The sequence below is a fragment of the Rhinopithecus roxellana genome, chromosome 12, assembly GCF_007565055.1.
Source record: "Rhinopithecus roxellana isolate Shanxi Qingling chromosome 12, ASM756505v1, whole genome shotgun sequence".
NCBI classification, from domain to species: Eukaryota; Metazoa; Chordata; class Mammalia; order Primates; family Cercopithecidae; genus Rhinopithecus; species Rhinopithecus roxellana.
The window spans coordinates 6,808,680-6,818,894 of NC_044560.1; the positions used below are offsets into that span (position 1 = coordinate 6,808,680).

At 50.2% G+C, this 10,215-nt stretch overlaps 1 protein-coding gene across 1 annotated transcript in view; it reads right to left on the reverse strand.

Annotated features, from left to right (window-relative positions):
* The window catches only part of GPR157 (G protein-coupled receptor 157), a 28,469-nt gene extending 20,074 nt beyond the window's left edge, over positions 1-8,395 (reverse strand). The window contains exon 1 of the mRNA XM_010364186.2: positions 7,745-8,395. Within this exon, the coding sequence (XP_010362488.2) occupies positions 7,745-8,127 (383 nt within the window). The 5' untranslated portion in view covers positions 8,128-8,395. The remainder of the gene's footprint in view (positions 1-7,744) is intronic.
* Between the last annotated feature and the right edge of the window lie 1,820 nt (positions 8,396-10,215).

Consider the following 10,215-nt stretch of genomic DNA (forward strand, 5'->3'; position numbering starts at 1 on the left):
GTAGGGAGTGAGGCCTAGTGAGAGGCTGCGTGGAGGAGGTTTCTTCCCTGAGAACAATGGACACTTATTGTCCAGCTCCAGGGGCAGAGGGTCAGGGACTTGGGAGAAGTTCAGGGAGTCAGCCACTGGGCCAGGCCACCACAAGGTCACTCTGCAGAAGGGGAGAGGAATGTCTAAAGGAACTCTCAGATACACACTCATGCCCTAGTGCTACTGTCTGTAGCCCTCAGCTCAGGGATGGGCAGCTCAGCTGAAGGTTAAGGGGCAGCCTGAGCTCTCACACCTCCTGCCAAGTTGCTGGTGCTCAGGCCCCTGCCGTGGGCTTCCTGCTGCACACAGGGATGCAGCACTGCCACCTTCACCAGTCACCCCGGAAAACTTATGGGGAATAAACGAAACCAGTTCAATGATTGTTATTTTTGGGACTAGTGGCCAACATGGGGTACTATTCATGAGGCCACTGCATCCATCCCTCATTCAGATGCCACTGCCTGGGGAGACGGGCCAGCTCTGCCACTGGCTCGTCCTTGCAGTGCCATGGTGAGCTCATTTCAAATTAGAGAACTCAGGACGGGTGTAGTGGCTCACGCCTATAATCCCAGCACTTTGGGAGGCCGAGGCGGGTGGATCACGGGAGCTCAGGAGTTCGAGACCAGCCTGGCCAACATGGTGAAATCCCGTTTTTACTAAAAATACAAAAATTAGCCAGGTGTGATGGTGCACGCCTGTGATCCCAGCTACTTGGGAGGCTGAGGCAGAAAAATCGCTTGAACCTGGGAGGTAGAGGCTGTTGTGAGTAGAGATCACACCACTGCACTCCAGTCTGGGTGACAGAGTGAGACTCTGTCTCAAAAAAAAAAAAAAACAAACGGGCCAGGTGTGGTGGCTCACACCTGTAATCCCAGCACTCTGGGAGGCCGAGGCAAGTGGATCATTTGAGGTCAGGAGTTCGAGACCAGCCTGGCCAACATGGTGAAATCCCATCTCTACTAAAAATACAAAAAAATTAGACAGACATGGTGGTGTGTGCCTATATTCCCAGCTAGTTGGGAGGCTGAGGCAGGAGAATGGCTTAACTCAGGAAGTGGACATTGCAGTGAGCCGAGATCGCACCACTTCACTCCAGCCTGGGTGACAGAGCTAGACTCCATCTCAAAACAAACAAAAACAAATTAGAGAACTCCGAGAACCTTCCAGCTCCAGGCCCAGGTTTCCCCTTTTTGCTACATTGGGACTTCCCGCTCCCCCCAGAGCAGGGTTTTTATGGTAAACATGGGGGTCACAGACTCTTGCTTCCTCTGTAACCCTAAGCAAACTCCAAAGGGTGGATGAACATGTGTGTGAGAGGCACGGGGGCTGGACCCTGCTGGAGTCATACCCACACCCGCCTTTAGCTCAGCGGGGCCAGAAGAAACTCAGAGATGCCCGAGGAAAACCAGGTCGGCCAGGACCCTTCCTTCTGACCCCCAAATGAGCTGCCCAGACCCTTTAGCTGCCCCCCCATGCTCACAGGTCACACAGCTGATGCCTGGCACCATGGAGGTCCTGGTGGAGGGGGTGGTCACCTCGCCCCTGCTGACCCTGATCTGGCATCACGCAGGCGCCCACCACCGTGCGGGGAGGAAGGGCTGCGCCGCTCTTGGAAAGGAGGTCCCCTTATATGCGAGGCGGAGAAATGACCCCTCCCCACAGCTCTGGCCTCCCTCAGGTGGGCGTGGTAAACATACAGCCACTCAGGCACACCACATGAAAGTCAAAGATGGGACGTCTGTGGCAGCCGCCTCACCAGCTAAGACACAGTAGAAAGGGACTTCTCAAACACAGGGACTTCCCCTGAACACTGAGTATCTCACACAACCTTAAAAAAGCAACTGCCGGCCAGGCGCAGTGGCTCACGCCTGTAATCCCAGCACTTTGGGAGGCCGAGGCAGGTGGATCACAAGGTCAGGATATCAAGACCATCCTGGCTAACACAGTGAAACCCCATCTCTACTAAAAATACGAAAAAAAATAAAAATTAGCCGGGCGTGGTGGCAGGCGCCTGTAGTCCCACCTACTGGGGAGGCTGAGGCAGGGGAATGGCAGGAACCCAGGCAGCAGAGCTTGCAATGAGCCGAGACTGTGCCACTGCACTCCAGCCTGGGCAACAGGGTGAGATTCTGTCTCAAAAAAAAAAAAAAAAGCAACTGCCACCAAAAAATTCAAAATGCTGTCAGAATCAAAGAACACAAAAACCTTGGGTGAAAGCTGGAGATGTGATAGGCTGTTTCGAGCCACCAACGTCTCTCAGCAAGACACTTCTTAACTACAAAAGGAAAACTAGTAACTTGCAGTGCAGGAACTTGGCAGATATCGCCTTAGCCCAGTGATCAGAGTTAACATCACCAGTAAGGGAATACGTCCAAGTTGTTGGCCACCAGGTAGAAAGCAACAAGAAAAACATGTTTCTGGGATATCCTGCCAAAAATGCAGAACCTGAAGCTATTATGAGGAAGCACCAGACAAACCTGAATTGAGAGGCATTCTATAAAATAACGGGCCTGTACTCTTCACAAATGTCAAAATCATAAAACACCAAGAAAGGTGGGAGAAGTGTTTCAGATGTAAGGAAAATAAAGGTATACTAAAATTAAGTCAACATACAAGCCAAGATTTTCCTTTGCTATCAGGGATACTGTTAGTCCATGGACAAAAATCTCAACAAAGGCCAGCCACAGTGGCTCACGCCTGTAATCCCAGCACTTTGGGAGGCTGAGGTGGGTGGATCACTTGAGGTCAGGAGTTTGAGACCAGCCTGGGCAACATGGTGAAACCCCATCTCTACTAAATATACTGAATTAGCCAGGCATAGTGGCGCACGCCTGTAGTCCCAGCTACCTGGAAGGCTGAGGCAGGAGAATCACTTGAACGTGGGAGGTGGAGGTTGCAGTGAGCCGAGAGATCGCGCCATTGTACTCCAGCCTGGGCAACAAGAGTGAAACTCCGTCTCGAGTGGAGAAAAAAAATACACACACACACACACACACACACACACACACACACACACATCAATAAAGTCCACCAATCAAGTAATAGTATTAATTCAGTATTAATTTCCTGCTTGGGTAGATGCATGCGGTTCAGTAAGAAATTGTGCTTCTGGAAATACATACTGAAGTATTGAGTATGTCACTCTTATTCTATGTTTAAATTTTTTCTCTCCCTCTCCTTTTTTATTTTTTTGGAGAGGCAAGGTCTCAGTATGCTGGCCAGGCTGGTCTCCTGGCCTCAAGTGATCCTCCCACCTTGGGCTCCCAAAATGCTGGGGTTAAACCACTGCACCCAGGCCCTGTCACTTACTCTTAAATGGTTTCAGAAAAAAGTAACTGGAGAGGATAAAGCTGATATGGTAAAATGTTAACATTTAGGAAATCTAGAAAACTAAAAATAATTTTTTAACTTTTTTGAGATAGGGTCTTGCTCTGTCGCCCAGACTGGAGTACAGTGGCGCAATCTCAGCTCACAGCAACGTCTGCCTCCTGGACTCAAGCGATCCTCTCGTCTCAGCCTCCTGAGGAGCTGAGACTACAGCCGCACATTACCATGCTCGGCTAATTTTTAAAATTTTTTGTAGAGACAGGATTTCACCATGTTGCCCAGGCTGGTCTCAAATTCCTGGGCTCAAGTAATCTGTCCACCGTGGCCTCCCAAACTGCTGGGACTACTGGCGTGAGCCACCGCGCCCAGACTAAAAATAAATTATTGTTGAAATTGTATTTCAGTTTTTAAAAACTGTTACAGCCAAAAGACAACACAGACTCCTAAAAGGAGTCCTGGGCTGGATCAGAAGTAGATTCTAACCCTGAGCCTCTCCCTTACTAGCTATGTAGCTCTGGGCCATCACATCTGCTATGAGGGTAATCGCCCCAACCATCCATTCTGTTGGGTTACTTTTTTTTTTCTTTTCCTTTTTTTTTTTTTTTGAGACAGGGTCTCACTCTGTCACTCCAGCTGGAGTGCAGTGGTGGTCTCAGCTCACTGCAGCCTCAACCTCCCGGGTTCAAGTGATCCTCCTGCCTCAGCCTCCCAAAGTGCTGGGATTACAGGTGTGAGCTACCACCCCTGGCCCTGTTGGGTTATTGGTGATTAGTGGGCTAATGAATGGAACAGCACTCTGCAAACATCAGGGGCCAGACACAGCTCATGCTGAAATATGATTTCCTGAGGATGAGGTCTAAACTGCCTCCTCTCTCTGGAAAGGGGGCCACGGTAGGTATAATGATGGGGCCCCAGGCGGCCACGCAAGTGCTCTCCTAGGAACTTGTGCGTGTGCAGGATTCTCTCTAACCTCCTGCCTTTATGTGACTGTAATCAGTTTTAGTGATGGTTTCTGTCACTTCGCATTGTATCATATCATTAAAAAAAAGACTTACAGAATTCAAAACCAGTTATCTAAGAGCTGCACACCATTTCAGAAGGGGAGGGTAGACTCTTAACTTCCTGTTCCCCCACTGCTGGACATTGAGGTTACTTCCAAATTCTCACCATGATAAGTGCCTCACAAGCAGCTTTGTACTTTTAAAGCTTTGTACGTATTTTAGATTATCTCCTTAGACTAGGCTCTGGTAAATAGGATTACTGGATCAAGGTGTATGAACCGAATACTTTCTACAAAGACTGTTTCAATTCACACCATCAATAATACTGTAGAAAAATGCCAGTGAAACTAGCATTTATCATGTTTGTATTCTGCCTTACTTTTTTTTTTTTGATATGGAGACTCGCTCTGCTACCCAGGCTGGAGTGCAGTGGCACGACTGTGGCTCACTGCAACCTCCACTTCCCAGGTTCAAGCGACTCAAGCGACTCTCCTGCCTCAGCTTCCTGAGTAGTTGGGACTACAGGCGTGCATCACCATGCCTGGCTAATTTTTGCAATTTTAGTAGAGACGGGGTTTCACCATGTTGGCCAGGCTGGTCTCAAACTCCTGACCTCAAATGATCCGCCCACTTTGGTCTCCCAAAGTGCTGGGATTTACAGGCATGAGCCACCACGCCCAGCTCTGCCTTACTATTTTTTTCCTCCTAATTAAATGAGGAAATAGTACCTTATTGTTATAACTTGCATTGCTTTGAGTATTAATGGTATATGATATATATTTATCAACTGCTGTTACTATTTTGCTTGAGTATGTCATTTGTCCATTTTTCAGGATATTTGTGGGTTTAAAAAAATTGAATTCCTAAATGCACATTAGAATAGGGATATCAACTTTTGTGTTGTCATATTTTAAAATACTTTCCAAAACTGAAAGCTTTGAAGAGGACTGAATTCCAGCAGTATGAAATGGTTAAAAAGTAGATAATCATGTAGTCTATGCCTGAAGGTGGTATTTCTCACATCAATAGATCCTGCAAACAATAAACTAATATTGCAAAGAAATTTTACTGGAAATACATTGGAGAGTCCTTAGTAAGGTCATTGGCAATACAGTCTAGGAAGATCTAGGTCAACAGATGAACCTGTTAGACAAGTTTAACCAATTCCCTTAGACTAGCGAAGTCTGAATGCTTAGAACTCCAGAGAATAAATTGTCAAACTCCCTCTCTAGCTTGGACACAGGTAATTTTATTTTCTTTTAAGAGGTAAGCAGGTCACATTCAACAGACAAGATGAATAAGTTGCTTGTTTTTTCTTTTCTTTTTTCTCTTTCTTTATTTTCTTTCTTGTTTGAGACAGGGTGTTGCTCTGTCTGCAGTCATAGCTCACTATAGCCTCGACCTCCCAGGCTCAAGCGATCCTCCCACCTCAGCCTCATAAGTAGCTGGAACTACAGGCATGCGTCACCAAGCCCGGCTAATTTTTAAATTTTTAGTAGAGACAAAGCCTCACTATGTTGGCCAGTTAAACTCTTGGGCTCAAGCGATCCTCCTGTCTCAGCCTCACAAAGTGTTGGGATTACGGGTACAAGCCACCACACTGGGCCTACTTATCAAAGAAGCCCATCCTGAACAACACAGAAATCCCCCACAGGGTCCCTAATGAGAACCAAACAGAAAATCCCCAACTCAGGTTTGCTGGGCAATCCTTCTTTTCCACAGAAGCTGGACCAGGTTCTGTTATCGTTTAAAAAATATACTTTGTTGAATATTTTTAAAGACAAGAAGGGAAAGAGAACAGGTTCTTGCAAAGATAGGTACAGCCGCCGGGCGCGGTGGCTCAAGCCTGTAATCCCAGCACTTTGGGAGGCCGAGACGGGCGGATCACGAGGTCAGGAGATCGAGACCATCCTGGCTAACACGGTGAAACCCCGTCTCTACTAAAAAATACAAAAATCTAGCCGGGCGAGGTGGTGGGTGCCTGTGAGTCCCAGCTACTCGGGAGGCTGAGGCAGGAGAATGGCGTAAACCCAGGAGGCGGAGCTTGCAGTGAGCTGAGATCCGGCCACTGCACTCCAGCCCGGGCGACACAGCGAAGACTCTGTCTCAAAAAAAAAAAAAAAAAAAAAAAAAAAAAAGATAGGTACAGCCTCGACTCCTTTCAAGTACACACGATCTCCCGAGTACTCGCTGCCCACACCCAGCCAAGTCATCACGGGACCCAGACAGGGTCAGACGGGATGCTGCCGGGAAAGCAAGGCGGGGCCCTATTCCGTGGCGCCCTGCAGCATTTGAGCCACAGTTTGAATGATGTGTTGCGAAGAGTTTTTACTTGCACAGCTGAGAAGCAGGTCACTTCGTTTCTCAAGAACCAGCTGGCCTCAGTGCACAACTGAAGGTCAAGCGACTCTTACAGCCCTGTAGCCTCACCGTGTGACACCCAGGTGACCTGTCTCTGCCAAAGTGCTGACTGTGCTCGCAGTCCTTGGAAGGCACTTAAGTTTTTAATAGAAAGGACCTATAATTAGGGCAGTATCTGGCTGCTATGATCTGGGAGAAGGAGAAAAGAAAAACAGCCCTAGGATTCCTGCCCACAGTTCAGCACAGGACGCCAGGAGATTTTCAAAACCTGACATTCCCCAGGGAATGGCCGACCCTCTTCAGCGAGACTTATGTGAAAGATGCTTGAACCGCAGAGTAAGGTCTTGGCTTTTCCCCACTCTCAGAGAGCCTCCAGGAGGACTCCTAGACTCCCAGACCAGTCCTCCGCTCCTGACCTCAATCTCAAAATAACTGAACTCTGGAAAGTCAAGATCACCAAGAACAGAAATACAAAGGGCTGGGGCCTGAGTTTAGAAACGACCAAAGACAGAATAAAAAGGACAGTCCTTAGTAAACTGTACAGCAGAGACAGGGCAGCTCGGGAGTGGCGGAGTGCACCAGGCTCACTGTGGCTTGGGGTGGGGTGGTGGCGTGGGATTAGGAGTTGCCAGCTCTCCAGCCCGGGACAGTTACCCAACTCGTCTCCCAGCCTGTTTCCCCATGGGCAGCAGAGACGGCCAGGACATAATGAAGCAGGTCACAAGGCACTCAGAGTGTCCTCCCCAGCCCCGTCCAAGGAAACAGGGCCTGGCTCTGGGGGCAAACTCTGACCCCACTACCCCAAGGGGCTATGCCCTGGGGCAGGCACAGAGGAGCTCCCTCGGGAGCGAATCTCGGGTAAGTCTGGCCTCCTCCCGCTGGCCCAGGGCTGCCCTGGGGGCGAGAGCAGACGCTGCTCCCTGCGGGTAGGGGGTCCAAACTAGACGCGGCCTCTGGGAGGGCAAGACCGGGAGGGGTCGGCCTGTGTCGGGGGCTACTGGAAAAGCAGCGCCACCGCCACCCACCTGACGACATGGAAGGCCCAAAACAGGCGGTCTGTGCGGGGCCCGCGCGAGGCGCGGACGATGCTGAGATACAGGTAGAACGCAATGGCCACGGTCCAGAAGAAGGAGCTGGTGTTGGCGAAGGTGGACAGCGCGCCCTGCAGCACGCAGTCCCACGACGGGCCCGCGAAGTCCTGCAGCACTCCGTAGAAGTAGGAGGCGGCCGAGAGCAGGTCGGCTAGCGACAGGAAGAGCAGCAGGCGCCGTGCCCGGCTGCGCAGGTCGGGCCACAGGGCGTGCGTGGCCACCAGCAGGCCCGAGCCGAGCGCGGAGAGCGCGCACGACAGCAGCACCACGGCGCGCTCCGACGGCACCAGCACAGTGGGCTGCGGGGCCTGCGGCATGGCGTGGGGACCAAGAGCCAGAGCGCCGCGAGGGCAGAACCCGGGCAGCGCGTGCGGCCACCGCCGCCGCCGTCTGGGCAGCGAGACGCCGGAGGCTCGCGTCTAGGCGCCCGCCCCGCCCGCGTCCGGCCGCTCCCCGCCCATCTGGGCTCTGGGCCCCGCCCACGCCCAGGGCCCCGCCCCTATATCCCGGTCTGAGCCCCGCCCAGGTGCTCCTCCTCGTCCCGTTTCCCCGGGCCTTGAGCCCCGCCCCCTCCACGCCCCTGCGGCCTCCAAGCTCCACCCGGTGCCCGAGTTTCCTGAGCCCCGCCCACGCCCTCACACCACGTCCCTAAGCCCCAAGCCACTAAGCCCAACCCCCGGGCCCCCTAGGTCCCAGCACCTGTTCCTCCACACTCTGCCAGGCCCCCCCTGCTCTTGCCAGGTGTCTGGGACGTCCAGTCCTGTGAGAGGAAGGACTGGCCTTTTTAGGGCTCATATTACTTTCCCTCTTTTCAGCCAGCTTCTGTGTGTGTTGTGAGTGGAAGGGCGTGAGGATCAGAGGTGTTCTTTCCACTAGCAACAGAAGCAACTCTCGGGTGTGATCCTCATTCCTTAAGCCGTGATCCCGACGTGTTCACAAGTTGGTGGTGGTGACTTGGGGAAGCCGGTGTTTCCAACTTTTCTTAAAATAAACATGCTGTTTTTAAAAAAATAGCTAACTAGGTGTGATTTTTTAAAAATGAAATGCTAGGCCGGGCGCGGCTTTTTGTTGTTTAAAAATTTCAGGCCGGGCGCGGTGGCTCAAGCCTGTAATCCCAGCACTTTGGGAGGCCGAGACGGGCGGATCACGAGGTCTGGAGATCAAGACCATCCTGGCTAACACGGTGAAACCCTGTCTCTACTAAAAAATTCAAAAAACTAGCCGGGCGAGGTGGCGGGCGCCTGTAGTCCCAGCTACTCGGGAGGCTGAGGCAGGAGAATGGCGGGAACCCGGGAGGCGGAGCTTGCAGTGAGTTGAGATCCGGCCACTGCACTCCAGCCTGGGCGACAGAGCGAGACTCCGTCTCAAAAAAAAAAAAAAAAAAAAAAAAAAAAAAAAAAAAAAAATCATACTTTTTAATTAAGATGTAGTTCACATACCGCAAAATTGGCCCTTTTAACTGAACAATTCAGTAGTATGTTCACAAGTTTGTGCAACCATCGTTATTATCATTATTATCTAATTCTACAACATTGTCATCACCCCAAAAAGAAATCCTTATCCCTTAGCTGTTAGCCCGTAGTCATTCTCCCCTACAGCCCTGGCAACCACTCTTTTACTGTGGATTTGCTTGTTCTGTACATTTCCTATAAATAAAATCATATGCTCTGTGGCCTTTATGTCTAACTTTTTTACTTAGCACGTTTCCGAGGTTCATCGTAGCATACAGCAGTGCTTCATTCCTTTTACTGCCCAATCATATTCCATTATATGGATATACCACTTTTTTTTTTTTTTTTTTTTTTTTCTATAGACCAAGTCTCCCTCTGTCCCCCGGGCTGGAGTGCAGTGGCATGATCTCGGCTCACTGCAATCTCTGCCTCCCAGCTTCAAGCAATTCTCTTGCCTCAGCCTCCCAAGTAGCTGGGACTACAGGCACATGCTGCCTCGCCCGGCTAATTTCTTTTCTATTTTAGTAGAGATGGGGTTTCACCGTGTTGCCCAGGCTGGTCTTGAACTCCTGAGCTCAAGCAGTCTGCCTGCCTTGGCCTCCCAAAGTGCTAGGATTACAGGCATGAGCCACCGTGCTCAGCAGGATGTACCACATTTCACGTAGCTATTATTTATCAGCCGATGGACATTTGGGTTGTTAACACTTTTTAACTATTATGAATAATACCACTATGAAAATTTGCATACAAGTTTTTTGTGATGTATGTTTTCAGTTCTCCTATGTGTATACCTAGGAATGGAGTTGCTGGGCCATACGTAACTTTATATTTCACCTTGTGAGGAACTGCCAAGGTGTTTTTCAAAGTGACTGTACATTTCATTTAAATTTGCACCAGCAATGTATGAGGGTCACAATTTCTCTACATTCTTCCAACACTTTTTTTGAGACAGGG